Here is a 24,983-nt window from a genome sequence, read left to right on the forward strand (position 1 = left end):
ACTGAGTTAATGAACATCAACCATGATCATTGGTTCAGGTGATGCGAGGTAAGGGTTCGTGTCCGTGTACCCAGATTCACACTGTGGCACTGTACTCGCCACCCGTGTGGCCTGAGGACCTCTCCGAGGTTAGGGCAGTGCCACCCCCATGGGGTGTGTTGAGGGTAATGTGAAGGCCCTGGTATAGGGCCGGCAACCTCAGAATGCTTAATGACAGCTGCTGCTGTTTCTATGGTGTCTATGTCATGCCCTTCATTCATTCATTCATTCACTTCACTCATTCAAAACTAGGCTGGGCGCGGTGGCTCATGCCTGTAATCCTAGTACTTTGAGAGGCCGAGGCAGGTGGGTCACCTGAGGTCAGGAGTTTGAGACCAGCCTGGCCAACGTGGCGAAACCCCGTCTCTATTAAAAATACGAAAATTAGCCAGGCGTGGGGGAGTGCCACTGTAATCCCAGCTACTCAGGAGGCTGAGGCAGGAGAATTGCTTGAGCCCTGGAGGTGAAGGTTGCTGTGAGCCGAGACAGTACCAACGCACTCCAGCCTGGGCAACAGAGCGAGACTATTTCAAAACAAAACAAAACAAAACAAACGAAACTATATGCCAGGCTCTGCTCCAGGCCAGGCAAAGACTGTGCCCTCGAGGAGCTGAAATTCTACAGGGGAAACAGATGATATCAAAATCCGAGAAGTGCACAGCCAGCCCCAGGGGCATAAGGACTGTGGGAGACAGCAGGAAGGGAAGGGGCCCACTGGGGCCAGGTGGAAGTTGCCACTTAAAAAAGGCTGTCCGGGCAGGGTTCTCAGGAGAGGTGACACCTAAGTAAGGTCCTGAGGAGGTGAGGGCACAAGCCGTGAAGGCACATGGGGAAGAGCGTTCTGGCGAGAGCACAGTCAGTGCAAAGGCCCTGAGGCAGGAACGTGGGGCCCAGCCCACAGGGCACGAGCAACAGCCAGGAGGCTGCTGAGGCTGGGGGGAGTGAGTTGGAGGCGGGATGGGGGATAAGTGCAGAGAGGGGACAGGGTCTTGTCTGCATCTCTGGGATGCTGGTCACCTCGGCAGGCCTCAGTCATCCTGAGAACATGGGCATGCAGAGCAGGTGTCTGTCAGGGGAAGCCCCTCTGGGGGACTTGCTGTGGTCCCTGGGGTGGCTGGTGAGGCCGTTCCCGTGTCCCCTCTCCAGTCTGTCCTACAGCAGCCAACACAGCAGGCCTTGCTGCTGGGTGGCCCAAGGGCCACCTCCATCCTCAGCTACCTGTCTGACAGCGACCTCCGGGGTCCCAGCCTAAGAAGCCAGAGTCAGGAGCTGCCTGAGATGGACTCCTTCAGCTCTGAGGACCCCCGAGACACGGAGACGAGCACGTCGGCGTCCACCTCAGATGTGGGCTTCCTGCCCTTGGCCATCGGCCCCCACGCCTCCATTGAAGAGGAGGCTCGGGAGGACCCCCTGCCCCCAGGTCTCCTGCCAGAGATGGCCCACCTCTCGGGAGGCCCATTTGCAGAGCAGCCTGGCTGGAGGAACTTAGGAGTGGAGAGCCCCAGCCTGCCACAGGGCTCCCTGTTCCACAACGGCACAGCCTCGAGTAGCCAGAATGGCCACGAGGAAGGGGCAACCGGGGACAGAGAGGACGGGCCTGGCATGGCCCTCGAGGGGCCTCTGCAGGAGGTCCTGGAGTTGCTGAGGCCCACAGACTCCACCCAGCCCCAGCTCCGGGAGCTGGAGTACCAGGTCCTCGGCTTCCGGGACAGGCTGAAGGTATGCGCACCCCGCCCTGGGCGGCAGCCCTGCTTTGCTGATGGCATGATGACCGGGAGTGGGCTCTGGGGCCACGCAGCCTGGGCTGGCATCCTGGCCTCACCTCTGCGTGACCTGGGTGGGCCGTGTCTCTCTGGGCCTTGGTTTCCTCATCTGGCAAGTGGAGATAACAGCAGCCCTCATGGGGCTCAGGAAGATTCTAAGAGTTCACAGTCGATAGCTCATGCACGTCCAGCCAGAACCTGGCCCCATCTCGCACCTTCTGACCTGGGTGGGTGGGGCTGTGGCTCATGGCTACAAACCCAGACTTAGAGTGTTGCCAGGGTCGGAGCTGGCTCCGTGGAAGGCCCCACGCAGTTCCCTGTTTGTCTCATCCACGCACCCTGCACTGAATCTTCTCCTCCACAGGGCTCATACCCCGGGCCATTCTCAGTTCACAGGAGGGCTTAGGTGGCAGGTGGCTTTCAGGGGCACTGACCTAGGCAAATTATTACATTCTCCTTTTGTGTTTACACAAATTTGAATGTACATCAAAAAAATGTATACCACTAGTACCTACTAATACATCAGTTAACTTAAGGGTGTCCTTCCCTGAACACCCTCTTTTATTTTTTATGTATTTATTTTTTGAGATGGAGTCTCACTCTGTTGCCCAGGCTGGAGTGTAGTGGTGCAATCTCGGCTCACTGCAACCTCCTCCTCCCAAGTTCAAGCAATTCTCCTGCCTCAGCCTCTCGAGTAGCTGGGACTACAGGTGCACACCACCACGCCTGGCTAATTTTTGTATTTTTAGTAGAGATGGGGTTTCGCCATGTTGGCCAGGCTGGTCTCAAACTCCTGACCTCAGGTAATCCGCCTGCCTCAGCCTCCCAAAGTGCCAGGATTACAGGCATGAGCCACTGTACCCGGCCTGGACACCCTCTTTTAAATGGCAACTTCCACCTGGCCCCGGCAGGCCCATCCCTTCCTGCTGTGTGTTCCCGAGGTCCTTATGCCCTCAGACTGGCTGTGCACTTCTCTGATTTTGCTGTTTTCTGTTTTCCTCTTTTGTGTAAGATACACTTTGGCACTGAAATAGTTAACAGCTCTCTTCAAACACATTTTATCGCCAACCACACCTCCAACAGGACAAATCAGCACAGGGGAAAAAAAGTTTAATTTCTCATTTTACATCCATAACTTTAAAAATATGTTCAGTTTATCACTGCTATGGTTGTTAAAAAGGACTGAAAATTTCCAGAAAAAAATTTAAGAAATAATGTCAACTTTTTGGTACTTCATGTTTTTCATTTTTCTTGAGACAGGGTCTCACTCTGTTGCCCAGGCTGGAGTACAGTGGTGCGATCTTGGCTCACTGCAACCTCCGCCTCCTGGGATCACACGATCCTCCTCCCTCAGCCTTCTGAGTAGCTGAGGCTACAGGCACACATCACCATGCCTGGCTAATTTTGTTTATTTTTTGTAGAGACAGGGTCTCACTTTGTTGCCCAGGCTGGTCTCAAACTCCTGGACTCACGCAATCCTCCTGCCTCAGCCTCCCGAAGTGTTGGGATTACAGGCATGAGCCACCGCGCCTGTACCTTTTTTGTACTTTTTAACAGCCTTTTTTTGTAGACCAATTTGAGTCAGCATGCACATTTGTCACATACTTGTGTTTTGAAAAATTACACCCATTTTACATAAAAATGTTAATGCTGCAATAATCATTTTAAACATCTTTAAGGAACTTTTCTTTTTTTGGCAAATGAAGTCAGAACAATGCAAATTGATTACAGACCGTGGTTTTTAGTTTTTCTGGAAAGAAATCACACACACACACACATTTATGCAAATCTGTGTGTATATGAATACATATATGATGGTGGGTGCGGTGGCTCATGTCTGTAATCCCAGCACTTTGGGGGAGGCCAAGGCAGGTGGATTGCTTGAGGCTAGGAGTTCAAGAGCAGCCTGGCCAACATGGCAAAACCCCATTTCTACTAAAAAGACAAAAAAATTAGCCGAGCGTGGTAGCGTGCGCCTGTAGTCCCAGCTACGTGGGAGGCTGAGGCAGGAGAATCACTTGAACCCGGGAGGCGGAGGTTACAGTGAGCCAAGATCGCATCAATGCACTCCAGCCTGGGCAACAGAGCGAGACTCTCTCTCTCAAAAGAAAAAATTGTGTGAGCGCATACATACACACATACATATACACGATTTATCCTCATTATTTGTGGATTCTGTATTTTGGAATTCATCTACTTGCTAAAATTTATTTCTAACCCCCAAATCAATACTCGAGGCGATTCCAAAGTGGGTTTTGGGGCCAGGCAGAGTGATAGAAAATCTGAGCTGCTCGAAGCGCACGTTCCCAGCTGAGGTCAAGCGAGGCAATGCTTTGCCTTCCTGTTTCAACGCCCAAATGGTAAACAAGTGTCCTCATGGTCTATTTAATGCCATGTTTTTCAAGTTTTTGTGCTTCTTGTTGACAGTTTCACTGTTTAAATGCTTCCCAAGCCCAGAGCTTCAGTGCCGGCTGGTGTTCCTCAGTCCAGGAAGCCTGTGAAATGCCTTACGGATAAAATGCATGTTAGATGAGCTTCCTTCAGGCATGAGTTGTAGCGATGCTCGCTATTGAGTTCAATGTTAATGAATCAAAAATAACTTTTTTTTTCTTTTTTTTGGAGACAGAGTCTCACTCTGTTGTCCAGGTTGGAGTGCAGTGGCACGATCTTGGCACACTGCAACCTCCACCTCCTGGGTTCAAGTGATTCTCTTGCCTCAGCCTCCCTAGTACCTGGGGTTACAGGTACCTACCATCACGCCTGGCTAATTTTTGTATTTTTAGTAGAGACGAAGTTTCACTATGTTGGCTAGGCTGGTCTTGAACTCCTGACATCAGGTCATCCACCTGCCTCGGCCTCCCAGAGTGCTGGGATTACAGGCGTGAGCCACCACACCCGGCCAACAATAGCTATTAAATAAGGTGTCTTTAAACTGAAAGACACATACAAGGTTCTGTATTGCTGAGTTGATAAAACTGCTGTGACCAGAGGTTCACAAGAACCTAACCCAGTATCTCCCTTAGGAGCAGTGGTTCAGCTTTTGCTGATTCAGTTTTTTTGCTATGATTTTATAGAACATAATCCCCCCCCTTTTTTTTTCTGAGATGGAGTCTTGCTCTGTTGCTCAGGCTGCAGTGCAGTGGCACAATCTTGGCTCACTGCAACCTCCGCCTCGCTGGTTCAAGCAATTCTCCTGCCTCAGCCTCCTGAGTAGCTGAGACTACAGGTCTGTGCCACCACACCCGGTTAATTTTTGTATTTTTAGTAGAGATGGGGTTTCATCATGTTGGCCAGGCTGGTCTTGAACCCCTGACCTCAAGTGATCCGCCCGCCTGGGCCTCTAGAACATAACTACCTTGACTATTGAGAATCAGCAGTCTATATGCATGTGTGTATTGATACACACGTACATACACATGTATGCCTATATTTTTGTATTGGAAAATGTGATCTCTGCAACTAGCCTTGTTATTCCCTTCGTCCTCGAGATTTTCTCTTTGGCGCCGCGGTTAGGATCCTGGTTTGGTTTTATGGCTTCTGCTTGGGCTGTGCCTTGGCTGCAGTTTGTGTTGGACACAAGGCCTGGGTGGGGTGTGCTGCGAACGGGGACAGGAACCAGCCCTGGAGCCAGCCACGAATTGGGGACAAGACAGAAATCTCCAGGGAGGGAGCTGCCACTGGAGGCTCTGGTGACTTGACCAGTGGCAAGTTGGTGGCCCCAACACTCTCCCTTAATCTGTTGGGGAGAGAAACCCCACAGGGAGGAGGAACCTGGAGCCCACAGGTCTCTGAGCCTCGTGAAGAGGCGTTTGCCTGACCTACACCATGTATTTAAAATACTTTGAAATTTTCAAAACTGGGCAGTTTCCCATAAAAATCCATGTTTTAGGGTTTTCTTAGAACTGGGCAATCAACGAGTGCGGCCCCCTCTTAGGGGAGGCACCTGCGCTCCTGCCTCCCCGGTCCCTGCTGGGGCCGCTCACTCACTCCTGCCATTGGCTTTGTCCCTATGGGTGTTTGAGATACAGGGGAGGGTTTTCAGATCTGTCCCCCTCAAGATTCTGCTCCTACCTTGTCACAGGCCATTCAGGAGGGACTTTGGGGGGTGCCACGCCCAGTGCCACACCTTGGGCCAGCAGCTGGGCTTGTGCTGGGGGACAGTGTGTGGGATTGGGGCTTGGGACTGGGACATTGCCCAGGTCTGCCGTGAGGCCCCTGGCCAGTGTCCCGGTCGGGTGGGTAGGGCCCAGTGCTGCCCTCAGGTCTGGCCACTTCACAGCCCTGCAGAGCACGGCAGGAGCACGCCTCGGCCGAGAGCCTGATGGAGTGCATCCTGGAGAGCTTCGCCTTCCTCAATGCCGACTTCGCCCCAGATGAGCTGTCCCTGTTTGGGGGCTCCCAGGGTCTCCGGTGAGTGCACCTCCTTCCAGCAGTGACCCAGTGGCCAGCACTCCTACCGGGTGACCCAAGCTCCACGTTTCCTGCCAGCCGCCCAGTCTGTTTCTCCCACTGTCCTTGGCTCAGCTCTTGTCACTCTATCGTGCACCCTTCCCCACGCCATCCCCGCACATCCCCCACTTGGCTCAGAGCCGGTCCTCAGAGACCACGAAGTAGATGAGATCACCCCAGCCTGGCCCTGAACCTTCTGCTCCAAGAAACCAGCTTTTAGTATTATTTTTTAAACCTTAAAAAATAACCACCGAGTATATAGTAGAAGTTCTTTGAGGCCAGGCACAGTGGCTCATGCCTGTAATCCCAACATTTTGGGCGGCGGAGGCAGGCGGATTGCCTGAGGTCAGGAGTTCGAGACCAGCCTGGCCAACATGGTGAAACCCTGTCTCTACTAAAAATACAAAAATTGGCATAGTGGCGAGAGCCTGTAATCTCAGCTACTCGGGAGGCTGAGGCAGGAGAATTGCTTGGACCCGGGAGGCGCAGGTTGCGGTGAGCCAAGATGGCACCACTGCACTCCAGCCTGGGCGAAAGCAAGACTCTGTCTCAAAAAAAAAAAAGAAAAAGAAAATGAGAAAAAAGCTCTTTGCCCTCTAACCAAGGGGCAGCAGTACCCAGTGCCGTTCCCTCTGTCCCACTGCAGGGCCCACACCTCCCACGACAGCTTCCCTTGAGGCTACGCAGCCTCACCTGCCCCAGCCCCCGAGGGCTTCTGCATCCACATCTCACCACATGGAAGAGCAGAGGCTCAGTTCCTTCTCCTCGCCTCTCACAGTCCCACGGACGAGTGCGGTATTTCGTGCCACACTTGCTTCCGCCCTTCCTGAGTGGCTGTCAGTGGGTCGGGCAACAGGTCCAGCCTCTACCACGGAGCGGACTTGGTGTGAGGCACTCTTGCCCACCGTATTTCATGCACCCCTCATGGCCTTGAGTGTGGGGCTCCTGCCTCCCTTGACAGATGAGTCACCTGAGCCTGGGGGAGGCAGACTTGTCCAGCGTCACAGAGCTGGGATGAGTTGGAATTGTCTTCTACCTCCACGAGATCTCCTGGAAGACGACTGCCCGCCCTGCCTTCCCCAAGCCCTTGGCTACACCGCCCAGCTCTGTTTCGAGTTGCTGCCGCCCTTTGCTCCTTTCCCCTTCCTCTTCAGTTGAACTCCCTGGGACCTGGAGTGGGCCTCCCTGACCTGGGGCTCGCTGGGAAGGGAGGGTTCCCCCACCCTCAGAGGGAGCTGAACTGCTAACTGGAATGGTCACCCAGTTTTCAATTCAACTCAGAAAGGACCGCCCCCTGCCCCCACCGTCATCACTGAAAGCTTCATCCAGGGAACTCACAGCCGGTGCCCCGGAGCTGGACGTGCTGCTGACGGTACACCTCCAAGTCTGCAAAGCTCTGCTGCAGGTGGCTGGGCTAGGGGACTTGTCAGGGAGGGGCAGACAGGGGTTTGGAGTCCTCTTTGCAAAGGGCTCATCTTGAAGGTGGTGGGAAGCATGAAGGGATGACAGACTTGCATCCTGGAAGCCTGTGAGACTGAGGCTGTTCCCCAGTGGAAGAGGCAGACCAGGGTCTGGGTGAATACTCGTGTGGCTCTTAACGCAGGCCAAGCCCTAAACTAAAGGCTGTGGTGGTGATTCTCTCATCTATAGTTGCCAGAACCCTAATGCAAACTGGCTCAGCCAACAGGAAAATTTATCGGCTCATGGTATTGAAAGCCTCAGAGGTAGGCTTCGGGCCCGGCTGGATGCACGGGTTCAAGTGCTATCAGGACTAGCTCTCTCCCAGTTCTGCTTTGCAATGTCTGTTGGCTTCACTTTCAGGCAGGTTGGTCCTCCTTCCGGGGGCAAAGGTGGTCCCTGGCAGCCCAGCCTGCATCCCATTAGCTCAGCCACCTTGGTGAAAGGGGAATCCCCAGATGACAGGGAGGCCCCCGGGACAGAAGAGATGGGCACAAGCAGGTGGGAACCACAGCCGTAACGGCTGACCTCAGCGGGCATGTTCCATGCTAACCTGGAGCATCTGGGCTGCTTCCCAGAAACTGGCCTCCCCTAATTTATCAAGGCTGGTCCAGGAATGCCTCCTGGAAGAAGTGGCACAGCAAAAGCACGTTCTGGAGACACTTTCTGTCCTTGACTTTGAGAAAGTCGGCAAGGCAACATCCATTGAAGAGAGTAAGTAGCTGCTACCACCCAGGGGCTGCCTGTGTGAACGGCACGGGGACGGGATCAAAGCTCGGGGAGCCTCTTCTCCCTTCCTAATAGCCAAAGTTAACCAGGGCCCAGAGTGGAGGCTGTGGCTGGGCTGGGCTCAGAGATACACACTGTTTGCGGGGAGGTAAGGGAGGCAAGTCTTGGAGTTGCAGCATACTCTTCAGTCAGCTGTGTGACTCCAGGCAAATGATTCACCTCTCTGAGCCTCTGCTTTCCTATCTGTATAGGAGGAGGGCACTGCATAGGGTTCAGTGAGGTAACCCCAGGCCACACTCAAGGTGCAGAATGTGCCCTCAAAGAGTAGCTGTGATCCCAGCTGTGCCTCTGCCCCGTGTGACCTCCCCTCTCAGAAGGCCAGGTTCCTTGTCCGTAAGGAGAGGCTGGTGACAGCAGCCCCTCCCAGGTTGTTGTGGGGACTGCAGGTGGTCACCCTGGTAAGATGCTTAGAGCCAAAGCTGCTCATGTGTCACATGGGAATGCAGGGAAGGGACCTCACATCAAGCCACACCGTCCCCTCCTCCCTACCCACTCAGGTCCTAGTGGAGGGAAACCTTTGGGGTCCTTGTCACGTGCTCTCCCCGAGTCACCATTCAGGTTTCTGAACTGGGGCTTTCAGTCATCCCACAGGCCTCGCAGAGGAAGGGGTGCCTGAAGCTGTGGAGAGGGTGCACAGGGCCTGGCAGCATCCTGTCCTGCCCTGCCACGACACTGCTGAACCAGCTCAAGAAAAGCTTCCTGCACAGAGTCAGAGGGAAATACCCGGGACAGCTGGAAACAGGTGGGTTCCCTTCTGTCCTGTCGTCCCCTCCCACAGAAAGGCTGTATTGAGTCTCCAGGGCCTTCAGGGTGGCCACAGCTGGCCTCATTTCAGCCCTGTCTTCACTTCTGTGTCTTCATGCCATTGGACAGAGGTTTCTTGGCTTCAATGCGAGTCATCGCCCTTTCACTGGGAGAGATGAGGCCTCCACCTGGGGCTGTCTGAGTAGTCTGTGGAGCTCTGAAGCTGCGTGCAAACCTTGGTGGGCTGGTGCATTTTTCTTTTCTTTTTTTGAGATGGAGTCTCACTCTGTCACCCAGGCTGGAGCGCAGTGGCACAATCATGGCTCACTGCAAACTCTACCTCCCGGGTTCAAGCAATTCTTCTGCCTCAGCCTCCAAGTAGCTGGGATGACAGGTGCGCACCACCACGCTTGGCTAATTTTCTTTTTTTTTTTTTGTATTTTTAGTAGAGACAGGGTTTCACCATATTGGCCAGGCTGGTCTCGAACTCCTGACCTTGTGAATCACCAGCCTCGGCCTCCCAAAGTGCTGGGATTATAGGCATGAGCCACTGCGCCCGGCCGCCAGTGCATTTTTCTGGGGACAGATTCCATGCCTCCCACCAGAGCCTGACGGGGTAAAGAATGAACCTTATGGGAAGGGAGGCAGGCAGGGGCCCACGAGGGCATCTAGAAATGCTGGCTGGACTGCTCCTTCCCCAGAATTTGCCTTTCTCTGTGGAGCAAGTGAAAGGTGACAGTCATGTTCCAAGCACCCCCTGGACTGCTTGTTGACATGCATATTCCCAGGCCCTGCCTCTGGGATTTAGATCCAGGTGTGGTGTGGGGCCCAGGGCATGGGGATGAACCCAACACGGGCTGACTCAAGGTGAGTTGGAGTCATAGTCCTGACTCCAGCCGGGCCCACTCCTCCCCCACGGCACAGGGAATGCAGTGAGGGACACCTGCCCTCATGCCATCAGAAACCCTTTTATTTTTTTGAGATGGGGTTTCACTCACGTCCAGGCTGGAGTGCAGTGGCGCAATCTTGGCTCACTACAACCTCCACCTCCCGGATTCAAGCGATTCTCCTGCCTCAGTCTCCAGAGTAGCTGGGAAACAGGCAGGCACCACCACACCCAGCTAATCTTGTATTTTTAGTAGAGATGAGGTTTCACCATGTTGGTCAGGCTGGTCTCGAACTCCTGACCTCAGGTGATCCGCCCATCTCTGCCTCCCAAAGTGCTGGGGTTACAGGCGCGAGCCACTGCGCCCGGCCCAGAAAGCCCTTTAGCTGACCAGGCTACTCCCAGCTGAGAAGCGTGGAGGGTTGAGGTCTCAGTTTCTCCTGACGTGCTCTCCCCGTTGGCCAGTGTGCCGCAGGCTCCTGGAGCAGGTGGTCAGCTGTGGTGGGTTGCTCCCCGGAGCTGGGCTCCCAGAAGAACAGATCATTACCTGGTTCCAGTTTCACGGCTACCTGCAGAGGCAGAGCGTCTCTGACCTGGAGAAGCACTTCACCCAGCTCACCAAGGAAGGTAAGACTGTGGTGGATGGCTGTCATAGCAGAGGAATATCCACGGAGCCCTGTCACACGCAGTTTCTCAGGTTATAATTCAGAATCACTACATCTGTCCCCGCCAACTGTTCTTTTGGGAACCCCGATTTAATGAGACTCTGCATTCAGCCGATGGGGGCTGATACTAGCTCCAAGGGAAGTCAGCTTTAAAAAGCACAGAACAGAGGTCAGAGCTGGGTAGGAAGGTGATCTTGGCTAGCCAGAGTCCCTGGAAGTGTGGGCTGTGGTTTCATTAATTTTTGGAGCGTATTTGATCCCTTGTTTTAAAAGGCCTTCCTGGAGATTCCAGGAGCTTCCTGTGAAACCAGTCCAGGCTGGGCCTTCGTGATCATCCCAATGGATCTGGGATTTGTTCCTCTGTGGCTACTGGCAGCAGCCAAGCAAACTTGCAGCTGTCCTGCCAAACTCGCATTCAGGGGACCCGGGCCCACCTCTTTCCTGTCTTCTAGTGACACTCATCGAGGAGCTTCACTGTGCGGGGCAGGCCAAGGCGGTCCGGAAGCTGCAGGGGAAGCGGCTGGGCCAGCTCCAGCCTCTGCCCCAGACCTTAAGAGCCTGGGCGCTGCTCCAGCTGGATGGCACTCCGAGGGTGTGCAGGGCGGCCAGCGCTCGCCTGGCGGGTGCAGTCAGGAACAGAAGCTTCCGGGAAAAGGTATGTTGTCCAGGGGAGGTGGCAGCCCCTGTCTACAGATGTGTGGGCATAGGTAAGCAGGTGTTCTCATGGAAAAGCACAAAGAAGTGAGTGCCAGGGGCTGCAGTGGCTGTGAGCTATTTTGATGGAGGGACCTGGGCTATGACCTAACACACATGAATGCACCTTGCTACTTCCAAAGCAACACATCTGTTAGGCCTCTGAGATGTCACTTGCACGCTGAATGTTTTTCTTAGTGGGTTGTTCTTTTAGACAGAGTTCTGCTCTGTTGCCCAGGCTAGAGTCCAGTGGCACGATCTCGCAACCTCTGCCTCCTGGGTTCAAGCAATTCTCCTGCCTCAGCCTCCTGAGTAGCTGGGATTACATGCGCCCACCACCATACCCGGCTAATTTTTGTATTTTTAGTAGATAAGGGGTTTCACCATGTTGGCCAGGCTGGTCTCAAACTCCTGACCCTGTGATCCACCCGCCTCGGCTTCCCAAAGTGCTGGGATTACAGGCGTGAGCCACTGTGCCCAGCCTTTCTTAGTGTTTTGATAGTCATCCTTATTTCCTTTCAATTAATATTCATGGCTACCTGGTAATGGGTCATTGTGTTCAGTCCATTTGAAAACCAAGAGAATGGACCTCTCTTGCCTTTTCACTCTTAGCCTGTGACTACTGTACGTTTAAGGCGCCACACCCTGAGGGGGTTCAGGAAGGGTGACATCAAGGGCATAGTCTACACTGATGGTCTCAGCTCCAGACTGGAGAGGAAATCTCCAGTTCCGTTGCCAATAGCCCTTCTTGGAGCCCATCCGCCTACCTTGTGGTTGTTTTTAACTCTTTATTTGGAGACTTTTGAACTTGCAAAAGTAGACAGAGCAATATAATGAATCCACCTGCACCCATAACCCAAGCCCAACCACCATCAATCAACCCATGGCCAGTCCTGCCCCTTCCCCCGCACTCCCCTGTATCACTCTGAAGCAACCTGAGACATCCTATTTGACCTTAAATAGTTAACTACGTGTGTCAAAATGTTAAGAATTCTTTCAAAAATCACAACTCTACACCATTATCTTATCTAAAAAATTAACCATCAATTCCTTTATATCATATATCTTACGTTCACATTTCTAAGCCTCAAGCATCCTGCTTTATTTTTTGTTAAACTAGGATCTACATAAGGACACACATTGTGATTGGCTGATGGCTTTCAATTTCCACTTAATCTAAAGGTTTTTTTCTCCATTTCTTTCTCTGCTTGCAATTAATTTGATTGATTCCAGGTTGTCCTAGACTTAGACTTTGCTGCTTGCAGGAAGTTTAATGGTAGTTTAATATATTTCTCTGTCTTCTGTAGTTCCTGAAAACTAGTAGTTGGCTTCAAGGATCCACTGAAGTCAGGTGTATTTTGCTTTTTTGGGTATGGGGGTATATAAACAAGGCCTCCATGGGAAGCAGAGGCTGCAGTGAGCCGAGATTGTGCTACTGCACCCCAGCCTGGGCAATGAAGTGAGGCTCTGTCTCAAAAAAAGAAAGGGCCTTCATCTTCATGTGACAGACTTTAGAGAGTAGGAAACACTGAGGTGGGGGCCAACCCAGTGACAGATCGCTTGGCCTCAGATGAGGGTGCTGAGGAAGGAGTGGGCTGCCATGACCTGGGACCCTGGGGTTAGAGGCAGTGGGCAGTGTGACATTTCCACGCTGATGTGGCCCGACAGCCTTCACCAGCGCCCTGTGTAGGAGGAGTGGCAGGACCTGATCCTACTCCCAGTCTCCCTGTCTTCCCAAAGCAGCAGACACTTTGGAGAGCCACCTGCAGATGGAAAGGTGGCCATTCTCTTTTGGCTCTGGGCCCAGGTCCCTGGAGCCAACTCTACACCTGGGCCCCTCTATCACCCCACCCGTGCAGTTGAAGCTGCAGCCACTCGACTGAGTGAGCGCAAACCCACTCCTGGGTTTCCCTTTGCAGCCGCAGACGCTGGACTCCCCTGCGGGCCGGGCACAACCCTGTGTGCTTTCTATAACAATGAAGCAAGTGCCAGCTTTGTTTTCAGCTGAGTCAGGTTAGGCCCAAAGACATGAACTGATGTGGCCATGGTCATGAGACCGAAGAGGGCAGGGTCACCGCTGTGACTGGACAGGAGGGCTGACGGGAATAGGCAGGTTTCCCTCTGGCCCGAGGCGGCAGCCTTGCCCGTTTTCAGCTGAAGAGGGCAATGCACATGGGATGATCAGTTCTTCTGTTGTTCTGAGCTGGGCATCCTATTTCTCTGATTGAGCATTTTATAGACAGCAGTTTCAGAATGCACTTCCAGAATATTATTAGACAAAAAGAGCTTTCTTCATCGTATTAGCCCTGGGATCTGTTTCTAGGGATAAATTAAACACCACAGTATAGATCTTGTGACTGTGTACACCTGGCCCAAAGACGGACCGATCATGTCCTGAACATTGTTTAGAGAAAGATGGGTACAGCGTGCCTTACTGTCGGCACCTGGCGACTGATGGACCCAGAACCATGGACTCCACTTCTGCTTACCCCTCCATTCACAGCCTCCTTACTCTCCCCAGGCTTTGCTCTTCTACACCAACGCCCTGGCAGAAAACGATGCAAGGCTCCAGCAGGCCGCATGCCTAGCACTCAAACACCTCAAGGTGAGCCTGACGTTTCCCCATTAGTGGCTGACAGAAAAGCCTGCTTGTGGTTAGGGTTAAGGTTAGTTAACTTCAAAATGATTCCACTGGGGCCGGGCGTGGTGGCTCACGCCTGTAATCCCAGCACTTCGGGAGGCCAAGGCAGGCAGATCACCTGAGGTCAGGAGTTCAAAACCAGCCTGGCTAACGCAGCAAAACCCCATCTCTACTAATAATACACACACACACACACACACACACACACACACACACACACAAAATTAGCTGGGCATGGTGGCACATGCCTGTAGTCCCAGCTACTCGGGACTTGAACTCGGGAGGCGGAGGTTGCAGTGAGCCGAGATCATGCCACTGTACTTCAGCCTGGATGAAGGAGGAAGACTCCATCTCAAAAAAAAAGCTATAAAATATAGAGATAGAAAAGAAAGTTATCCATCATCCTAGAATGTAGCAGAAACAATGGCTGACATTTTGGTATGCTTCTTTTAAAAGTTTGTGGGTGTGCGTGAGCATTTAAAATTGTTGATCCAAACATAGTTTAAAAACAGTCAACAAAATAAGAACATTTTGTGTTAGACTGGCAGCACTTTAGAGTTCTTTTTTCTTTGGAGACGAAGTCTCGTTCTGTCACCCAGGCTGGAGTGCAGTGGCGCGATCTCGGCTCACTGCAAGCTCTGCCTTCTGGGTTCACACCATTCTCCTGCCTCAGCCTCCCCAGCAGCTGGGACTACAGGTGCCCGCCACCACGCCCGGCTAATTTTTTTGTATTTTTAGTAGAGATGGGGTTTTACCTGTGTTAGCCAGGATGGTCTCGATCTCCTGACCTTGTGATCTGCCCGCCTCGGCCTCCCAAAGTGCTGGGATTACAGGCTCACGCCTGTAATTTTTTTGTCTTTTTTTTTTTTTTTCACTTTAGAATTCTTTATGAAGGGGCTATCAAGGGTATACCTTAATTGAACCTACTCAGCCGCTTTCATAGGAAATAGCATCCAATTTTTATCATAAATCATGTCATTATGATCATGTTTGTGCATAAAGCTTTAAAAAAACATGGAGTTCTGAATTATCTCCTTAGGCTAGACCCAATTCTAGGATTAGAGAATATGAGCATTTTTGAGACTCTTGATACAACCCACACATAGATCCCATGGATGTGAGGGGATGCCCGCTTTCCCTCAGCCTCACCTGCATTTGGAATTGCACAGATGCTAGATGAAAGATAGTTCAAACAGATTGAACTCCCATTCATTCTGGGAGGGATCAATAGGAAATTCTGAGGAGAAGATCAGAAAACCAGTGAGGGCTAGGTGCCCAGTAGCGGGCGCTGCAGTGCATGCCGGTCCTTGGCCTGCAGGAGCAGCCCGGGGGCATGTGCCTGAGTCTGGCTAAGTACTGGCACAGGCTGCCCTGGAGAGTAGGGTAAGGAGAGCGTGAGGGAGGCAGGAAGGTCCAAAAAGCAGCAGGTCTCCTTTTCAATTCTAACCTTTCAGCAGGCGTCCAGGAAGACGAGTTCTGCTAACAGCCTGGCTCCCTAGTAGGTGTCAGGGCTGAAGAGGCGAGACACTTCCAGAGTCTAGAGGTGCCTCTCATGAACCTGAGGCCACCTAAAAACCCTGGAAGCCTGGAGAAGAGGAAGGGGCTGAGGCCCCAGAGACCACGCTAGGACTGGCCCTGCAGGGCCACTAAGTGGACTCTGCCTGCTGTTGAGAAGGCCCCCTAAAGGATTCTTTTTCTCCTAATCTCGAACAGGGCATTGAAAGCATCGACCAGATTGCCAGCCTGTGCCAGTCTGACCTGGAGGCCGTGCGGGCGGCAGCCCGGGAAACCACACTGTCGTTTGGTAAAGTGGCACAATCTGTGCAGCGCAGCAGGGTTCCTGGGGCCCTTAGAATCTTCGAGAGGCCACACCCAGCTCTCCCAGCAGGTAGAACAGCTCTGGGGCACCCGGGATGGGCACCGTTAGCAGCCCTGGCACACAGCCGACCTCCACCCTTTGTAGCACCCTGCCAAGGCAGGCCTCCTTCATGGCTGGGGTGGCAGGGAGTGTTCGCTATCTTCTTAGACTTTTGGGATAGAAGCCAGAGGCAAGGCAGGGTTCCGATTCAGCAGAACATCCTAGAGGTAAAAGCAAGGCCCTGAGGCCATGTGAGTCATCAGGTGGGGGCTCCCGCACATACTCCCTCCCCTGCCGCTTTGCAGAGACCACCGAGACCCACAGTCACTAAGCACTAGGGCCACCTTGGCCCAGGAGAGTTGGAAGTGCCAAGGCAGGATCCAACCTGCTGACAGGTCCCTTTGCTATTTCAGGTGAAAAAGGACGGTTAGCTTTTGAGAAGATGGGCAAGCTCTGCTCAGAACAAAGAGAAGTCTTTTGCCAGGAGGCAGACGTTGAAATCACAATATTTTAAAAAATCCTGGCTGATGAGCACAAATCTCACGTCAGTTTTTTTGCTGCTGCCCGGCCTGGACATAGCCTGCACTCTGGGTAATGGTGCCGTGCACTCCTCCAGGAGTGTGAGCTGCCCAGACCTCTACCTGAGGCTCCGGCCACTGACCCAGCCCCAGGGCATGGGTTGGTCTTTTGTACAGAAGCAGAAAAAAGCAAGGCAAAGGTACAGCATTCCAGGGGCTGCACGGCCTCAACGGAGCACTCGACTTCTGGCTGAGGGTCTGTGTGACCTTCCCTGAGATGCAGAGCCGAGCCGCACTAGGTGGCCACCTACAAAAGGGCCAAGGCCAGGCAAGTTGAAGCCCTAAATAAAAGGCTCCAAGACAAGTGTGTAGAACTCCAGGCCTCGCTGCCGGTCAGCTGCTCGGCACTTCTGCGTCAACAGGCACTGGGGTGCAGCAGGCTGGCAGGTGGCTGGCCCTGCTAATGCAAGACTGCTCAGGCCATTTCAGCAGCAGCCAGGTGTCACCTTGGTGAGCTGGGGAAGGTGGGAAGGCACAAAGCCAGGGTTTCTACAACCACACTCTCAGCCTGACCTGCAGCCAGTGTGCTGGTGGAGCTCACAGACAGCGGCTGGTGGACTGTGAACCTCACTTTCCCTATGTTCAGCAGCACAAAGGGAAGAAGCCACCGCATCAGCCCAGGAGCCCTAAGCAGCACGGGCAGTAGGGCCACTCACTTTGACCATCTGCACCCAAATGCAATCAATCCAGCTTCGGAAGCTACCCTAGGGTCTCGTCAATAAGCCGCTAAGAAGCCATCAGCTGGGCCGGGCGCGGTGGCTCAAGCCTGTAATCCTAGCACTTTGGGAGGCCGAGGTGGGCGGATCACGAGGTCAGGAGTTCAAGACCATCCTGGCCAACATTGTGAAACCCTGTCTCTACTAAAAAATACAAAAAAATTAGCAGGGCATGGTGGCAGGCGCCTGTAGTCCCAGCTACTCGGGAGGCTGAGGCAGGAGAATGGCGTGAACCTGGGAGGCAGAGCTTGCAGTGAGCCGAGATGGTGCCACTGCACTCCAGCCTGGGGGACAGAGCCAGACTCTGTCTCAAAAAAAAAAAAAAAAAAAGAAGCCATCAACTGGCCTAAAAGTTCACTGAAGATCGCAATTGCTTTAAAGAAAGAAAATTAATTAGTTTCCTATTTAAGTCTTAAAAAAAAAAAAAAAAAAGCAAACCATGTCCTGAGATGTCTGTGTTAATAGTGCAGAGAGAACCTAGGGTTTGAGGTTGCTGTAGCAATGGCATTGGAGAACTTTAACTTGAACATTCTCATCAATACTTCCTGTACATATTGTTTTTAATCTAGTATTTATTTGCCTTGTTCATATGTTCAATTTTCTGAAATTTCAATTAAACTATTTTAATTGGTGTTTCACTTTTTACCCAAAAGAGTAGACAGCGGTTGTTTCCCCAAATACCTGCCAGTGAGGTCACTCCTGTGGTCTTGTGGTGCACTGTGGGGACACTTGGAGGGTGGCCTCAGGCAGCAGCTCCGGTAAATGCAGTCTCTGGGCTTCTCTCTCTGCATGCTCTCGAAGGCTCCAGGCGTGCTTTCTCCTATATGGGCACTCTGTGGCACAGCCTTTGCCCTTTTGTCCCATCTGATTTCTGGCAAACCCTCTCTTTTTAAGCATCAGCAGTACCAGCCTAGAGCAGGGGTCCTCAACCCTCAGGCCACAGACCGGTACTGGTCTGAGGCCTGTTAGCAACTGGACTGCATGGCAGGAGGTGAGTGGCGAGCGAGCATTACCGCCTGAGCTCCACCTCCTGTTAGATCAGCTGCAGCATCAGGTTCTCATAGGAGCGTGAACCCTATTGTGAACTGCATGTGTGCGAGAGATCAGGTTGCAAGCTCCTTATGAGAATCTGATGCCTGATGATCTGAGGTGGAAGTTTCTATCCCAAAACCATCCCTCACCACCCCCAGGCCTGTGGGAAAAACTGTCTTCCATGGAACCGGTTCCTGGTGCCAACAAGGTTGGGGACCGCTGCCCTAGAGCCTCCTCCCTCTTCTTGAAAGCTTAGATGCCCTTTTTTATACCTGAAACGGTGGAAGCCACACTGACATCTGCAGCCCCAGGCCCCTGTGGGTCCACATGACCACAGCCTGTCCTCTTCCCAGTCTCATGAGCCTGGGTGTGCAGCCAGCTTTGAAACAGTCGAGGAACCTTCGAGGGTACCAGGAAACTCTTTGTACTATTTTGGCAACATTTTGCAAGTCCAAAATTACTTCAAAACAAAAATTCAAAAAAATTACTTTGGGGGGAATTTACATTGTTTAATTTTGTACACAAATGAAAAACTATACTGTTTATCTATCTTATTTCTAAGTCAATTCTATATCAAATGGACTTTACGTACTGAGATGCGGTAACCATTGTGTCTTACAGGTAACTGGGTAAGGGATACGGTTTTGAGATTACAACTCACTCAAAACACTGTTCTTCAAACAACACTGATAAGTTATCCGAGGGCCCTGCACAGGCAGAGCGTCGATTTGGGAAGGAAATGGGCTGAGGCCTAAGGTGTTCAATAAGCTCACAGTCAAGGAAAGCGCTCCAGTCTGAGGGTGCTGGCAATGCAGGGATGCTGAGGTTAATTCTCAGAAGTGGAAAACGCTAACCCCAGCTGATTGACAACATCTGTTTCACATCAGCAGGGATGGAAAGAAACAGGAGTTACTCACCTTGGTTTAGCTCTATTAAGCAAAGAAAAAAAAATGGGAAGCACCCCAAATTCATGTTCTTTAGAAAAAAATTTTATTGTTGCAGCTAAAATGCAAACCCATCATGAATATGGCAAGTTGGAAAACTGTACAGTCTGACAGTTCTGTGAGGTCACAGAAGACCCTGAGACACGCCCCCCCCCCCCCCCCCCCACCCGGTCATGCAGCCACGTATCCACACACACCTGAAAAGGTATTATACCAAAACACCTTGCTTTTTTTGTTTGTTTTTATTTTTGTAAAAATGGTTTATTCCACGGCCATTGTAAAAAATAATGACCTGATGAGTAAATATTGGCTTAAGGCATATAGCAGAGCAGCTCGCTACCTCTCTAACATACATGTAACAAGGTGGAGAGCCAGCTGCTCTCCAAGGATAGGAGGTTAAACCAGTACGTCCATTTTGAAATGCTACTATATATACACACCCAAACTACTACATACATATACAGGACTTAAAAACAACAAGCCCAGCTCAGAATGCTTACAGCCTGGCACCTAAGCCTTATCCACACCTCACCACAGCTCTGCGGGGTGACACCTCGAATGTTCCCACCACAGAATTTCTCTGTACTGGCTTTTACCACGAGAAAGGCAAAATGTGAAAATGCTGGCAAGAGAGTAGCTCGGGAGCTACAGCTGCCGTGTTTTTCTTGTTAAAAAGCCACTTAATGTGGAGGTCTTCAGTTCCCTTTGCAGGAAGAGTCGTGAGCACCATCAGGCCCCACAGGATTCGAGGGTGGGGCAGACGCGCCTCTCTCGGCAAGGTGAACCGGGACGGAGACGGCGGCAGGCTGCCTAAAGGACCGTCACCCAGGCTGTTTCAAGAAGTGTGGTTTCCAGCAGTTGCCTCTCTTCCAAATCACGGTCTGCTCAAGAAGAGTACTGACTTGGAATGGCGGAGGCTGATCCCAAAGGTGGGGGGTGGGGGGTGTCCCTGCTTGCCTAAATCATGTCCAGAGCGTGAGGTGTGAATATGGCTTCCCATACCCTTGGAATGTCTGAGTTACAGTGAGACCCTGCTGTACCAGGACAGGCCGGGCCTCACCAGGAAGTCACTAGAGTGTCATGCCAGGAATTAGGCAAATGCCTATTCCTGGAAAACTGCACCCTATTGCTGAGCGACAATGACTTCAGCAACAGGCTTAGGAACCACAGCCATGTAATGATCAGGTCATGCACAGGCAGGTTGGACTTGGACATGGGGCACATTAGTAAGCAGAGATCAAAGTTTCTCATTTCAAGCACATATTTTTCATCAGGACACAAGAAGACCTTACATGCATTCTAATACACACGGGGGAGCAGTGATTGAGAACTAGATCTAGCAGATAACAGGGCGGAGAATAAGCGGGACAAAGTAATCTCACATCATGTTTCTTATTAAATACCCACGTGTTCATTATATATTATAGCATTGTTCTATCTTCTCACGTTACCCACAATATCACTAAATAACGACTGCTTACAACCGTCCTCCTTCCCAGTACTGGTCTGACGCAGCAAGCCCATGGCAAAGTCTTCCATTCCCAGTACTACCTGAGGATTTATTATTGTACTTTTTGATAAAGCCCTTGATGCAAGGCTGACATCAAAAAATTTAATACATTATTGGTTCAAGAAAATGCTAGTGCACTATGGATGCCTTTGGGGAAAAATTTGTTTAAATAAATATGGAGTGGAGAGTTGCTCCCTGCAGATTCAAGGGGGGCTGTTGGTGTGCCACCCGCCTGGGATGCTCCAGGAGGGAGCCCTGGGTGGGGCGAGCCCCAAGACAGGTGCAGGCCCCTTCCCTCTGCGCCGCCAGCATGGTACTCTCTTTCACTCTCCTCAAAAAATGGCTTGTGGATTTGGTACTCAAAGTGGAAGGGGCAAAAAGTAAAAGGATGAGGGGTGAGACACACATCCGGGGAAGATGGGTTTTAGTGCAGAACCAACGTCCGTCCGGGGCCCGGCTCTCTACGCGGTCCGGCGGCCCTTACCTACCGCGGCATGCCTGCTAGTCGGGCGTGGGCTCTGCGGGCAGAGGCGGACAGTGGGTGGAGGTGGAGTGGAGGAGGGTCAGGCTATGTGTTGCTGTTGAACAGGAACTGGAATGAAACCAAACAGTTCAGATGAGCCCAGACCCGCACCCGCAGAGCTGTCGCCTCATGCATGACCCCGGCCACACCCCCCGGCAACTTCAACCTCCGAGGGAGCAAAGGGGGTTTTGGTTTTATTTTTTACAGTAGCCCCCTCTCCCTAAAAATCACCCCCAAGGAAAAAATTGTCTGCATTTTGCAAAACCATCTGATGTACTCAGATGGCCACCTGGAAAGAGGTAAAATATTTAAAACGATGAAAAAGTCTTAGAGGTCATTTCCACGGCCAGAGCTCTGAGGCTAGTCCTCTCTCTTCCCCTTACTTAACAGCAACACACGTCTAACGTGTGGATTTCTGCTGAAATGGCACTTCTCCCAATGAGGTGGAGCCCACTCCTCTGAATCAACAGCGGGTTGACATGCCGATGGCCACCCTGTGGTGACCTCTGACCCCCAGGCAGAGGCCTCGAGGACACCCATTTATGGGGATGGGGTGATGAGGGCTGGTACATGAGCAAGATGGCTGTCACAGGAGGGAGCAATGGAGAAAGGACAATGGAAACCCAGTGGGGACACCCTGAGCAGAAGCAGAGGCAAGTTCTGTTTTTCTAGACGGCCTTTTGTTGCTGTTCTTCTTACAATGGGAAAGCTCAAAGACCCTGTCCTGGCTCAGTGTGCACACAGCTGAGGGGGGCTTGAGCGCAATAGCGTCCTAACCCTCTTCTCCAAGGGAGTTTACATTCGTAAAAGTTTGGGATTCCTTCCCTGGGAAATCAAATATAAATTATATAGCTGATTACATCACCTAAGGGTATGAGAAAGTTTTGTAAGTGCCTACTTTTTTTTTTTTTCCAGAAATAACAAAAAGCTACTTTTTATAAAGGTTAAAAACAACAATGTGTTGTAATTCTATTTTTTTTCCAAAAACAAAGGAATAAAAAAAAAAGAGAGAGAAACAGATGTATTTGGCATTTTCTCTACTTACTCCTGAATAGGTTAAGGCCCTGAGATTAGACTCTTATATTCTTGGGACCAGAGGGCTCCTTAAAACCCCAGTGCATCGATCCTTAATTCTCTTGTTAGCCCTTCCACAGTTCCAGACTTTAAAAACCTTTGATCTGTTTCTTCTGAGACTGGCTCAGATGCGCCACAGAACTGAATCCTACCATCGGGCTAGCGGCCAGTGCTCTCTGCACACGAGCATCTCGCCAGCGCGTCTGTCAGTGGAAACATACCCTGTAGCAGAGGTACGCGCCGGCCGTGAGGACCGTAGCCACGCACATGTTGACCAGGAAGGGCTTCCAGTGACTCAGTGCATGGTCCTCGTCCTTCTCAGGCAGTGACGGCTCCCCTTTGGCTGGGGAGGCAGCCTGGGCACCTCGAAGACTTCCCCCCACGACCCGACTTCTAACTTCAGTGTCTTGACTCATGCTGAGGAATCAGAGGAGCAGAGATGGGTTACTCACTTTGGAGAAAATGAATGGCAAGGATGCTGCTATTGTGGCAGGAATTCTAGGAAAAAACAAGCCACGTGTAGACAGAGTTGGATGATGTTAACCTTCCAGCAAGCCAGCCCCCTTTGCTTGGAGGGAGGGCCAGGCCAGGGCCCACATCAGCCTGAAGTCCACTTGTCACCCCCTCCCCCAGGTACTTCAGATAGCACCCACACCCAGGGTAGGGTTCACAAGGTGCCTAGGCGACTGGTCACTGTGAGGATTTATCTGGCTGGAGGACCCACTGGTGTACACACTATTGTATGATTTGCCTTCTCATGTACTGCAATTGTAATGTCTGGCCACATCAGTACACCCAGATCTCATTCTTTAAGAGCTACAGAATATCCCAACACAGGGAGAGAACATAATTGATCAGGTCCCTGGTTATATCATTGGCCTATCTCTAATTTTTCACTACTACAAACAATGCTACAACAAACACAACTACCTATACACATCTTTACACGCTTGTTTTGAGAGTCGCTGCAGGGTAAATTTCTCCATGTATACAACTGCTGGGTCAAGTATGCACACGTCTTAAAACTTCCCTCCAGAAAGCAGGTAGCAAGGGCACAGCCGGCAGTCATCTCCAGCTGGAACTAACACCTGCTCATTCTGCAAACTTTCCATGCATGGCCACCTACTGCAAGCAGCCTTCCCTGACCACCTCAGCAGACACCTCTATCACATCACTGTCCATGGGCTCCCACCAAAATATGCTTTGGGTCTGCCTTTTTCCCAGCAAGATGATCTAGAACACAGACCAAGGGACATGTTCTAGTTAACTCAGTACACTACACATATCAATAGGTACTCAATAATGGTTGTTAACCTGCAAGGAAGTAAAATGGGATTTAATCAAGACCACATAAAAAAGGTTACATTCCCCAAAGGACCACTGTGGGGACTGAGGGCATATGGTCAAGCCTGGACATCACATTTCAGGACTGTCTGGAAACCTGGGGGGAGGGCGCTGTTGTCAGGGGGGAGCAGAAAAACCCTACTCGGTGGCTCCGAGCCCGTCATTCCAACAAGCACCACAAGGTGGCACTAGAATCCCACAGAAGTGGCTCATGTCCTGCGGCCACCCTGTGCCCAATACCGGACCTCCCGCAGCCAGGAGTGGAGTGGCTGTGGTCCACGCGCCCTGTTCCCCAAGGATGCGGAAGCACTGCTTGCCAACAGGAAGCTGCGTCCACAGGGTTTCAGTACCAGCGTGTGTTTCTAGAACAGGTCATTTCCCCTCACCCCAACAAGCTGGGACCCAATCATACTACCTTTCCATGCTGTAGGGTGTGGCATTTAAGGGGCTTCCTTTTTCTTCCTTGATGGGGCAGTCTTTATCCTCCTGGGTCTCATCCTTCACCCACTGGTGATTTGGGAAGAACTCCCTGCATTTCCCATTGTGTGGCTCCAGGATTCGTTTGGGTGGCCGGGGAGGTGGGGGGACGTGCTCGGGTGGGGGCTCCAGGTCCTCGTGGGAAAGCTCCTTCCACTGATCCTTGAAAGAGCAGCAAGAGGAAGTCCTATTAGTGTTCACTTTGGCTGGTTTGTCAGGAAATCCCTTTGCATGAGCAGAGGTGACAGCTTGGTGAGGGGCTCTTGGCCTCTCAGGGCTGCAGCCATGTACTTGGAAGATGAAATCTTTTGAAAATAAAGTCTCATCTTCCTATCAATGCTCTCTATGTGAGCACTTCAAAGGCACAAAGTGCAACATGGTGAACATTTTGACAACTTTCTGGCTATTTTAAACATGAAGGGTAGCTATTTCCCCTGACACCAGATGGTGTTTGAACTTTTACAACTGACAGCCTCCTTCAAAGACAAAAAAGTTAAAATGGTCACACCTGGATTCAAACAAAGGCAATGCTGACCTGCACGGAAGAGTCCCCCATGATGAATTTGGCACCTTCGATCACAGCCAGGTAGGAGAAGCGCAGCTGGTCTGCTGTCTGGATCAGCCCCATCCGAAACTTCCTCATTTCTAACAGCACTTTCTTGATATCAACGGAAGAAGGGTCTTTCCTCTTGTCCATCTGAAAGCCAGAGAGGAGATATAAGTCAGCCAGGTCCAATTCTCAAGGGCAACGTTAATAACACGGTTAGATGTCTGTCCCCTCCCAATCTCATGCTGAAATG

At 51.6% G+C, this 24,983-nt stretch overlaps 2 protein-coding genes across 4 annotated transcripts in view; one reads left to right on the top strand and one right to left on the bottom strand.

Moving 5' to 3' along the window:
• RIPOR3 (RIPOR family member 3) overlaps positions 1–16,499 on the top strand; it is a 105,410-nt gene extending 88,911 nt beyond the window's left edge. The window contains exons 13-22 of the mRNA XM_032143173.2: positions 1,186–1,758; positions 6,082–6,212; positions 7,533–7,656; positions 8,288–8,423; positions 9,079–9,240; positions 10,594–10,755; positions 11,246–11,448; positions 14,008–14,091; positions 15,841–15,931; positions 16,399–16,499. Of these exons, the coding sequence (XP_031999064.1) occupies positions 1,186–1,758; positions 6,082–6,212; positions 7,533–7,656; positions 8,288–8,423; positions 9,079–9,240; positions 10,594–10,755; positions 11,246–11,448; positions 14,008–14,091; positions 15,841–15,931; positions 16,399–16,499 (1,767 nt within the window). The remainder of the gene's footprint in view (positions 1–1,185; positions 1,759–6,081; positions 6,213–7,532; positions 7,657–8,287; positions 8,424–9,078; positions 9,241–10,593; positions 10,756–11,245; positions 11,449–14,007; positions 14,092–15,840; positions 15,932–16,398) is intronic.
• Positions 16,500–18,430: 1,931 nt separating this feature from the next.
• PTPN1 (protein tyrosine phosphatase non-receptor type 1) overlaps positions 18,431–24,983 on the bottom strand; it is a 73,663-nt gene continuing 67,110 nt past the window's right edge. For 2 of the 3 annotated variants that reach the window (XM_058432931.1, XM_032143175.2), the window contains exons 7-10: positions 24,719–24,880; positions 24,122–24,345; positions 22,584–22,779; positions 18,431–21,357 (exon numbers count right to left, since the gene is read on the bottom strand). In XM_058432931.1, coding sequence (XP_058288914.1) covers positions 21,334–21,357; positions 22,584–22,779; positions 24,122–24,345; positions 24,719–24,880 — 606 coding nt within the window. In that variant the 3' untranslated portion in view covers positions 18,431–21,333. The remainder of the gene's footprint in view (positions 21,358–22,583; positions 22,780–24,121; positions 24,346–24,718; positions 24,881–24,983) is intronic. The other variant, XM_032143174.2, reaches the window with a different exon arrangement.

Source organism: Hylobates moloch, unplaced genomic scaffold (assembly GCF_009828535.3).
Source record: "Hylobates moloch isolate HMO894 unplaced genomic scaffold, HMol_V3 SCAFFOLD_21, whole genome shotgun sequence".
Lineage (NCBI taxonomy): Eukaryota > Metazoa > Chordata > Mammalia > Primates > Hylobatidae > Hylobates > Hylobates moloch.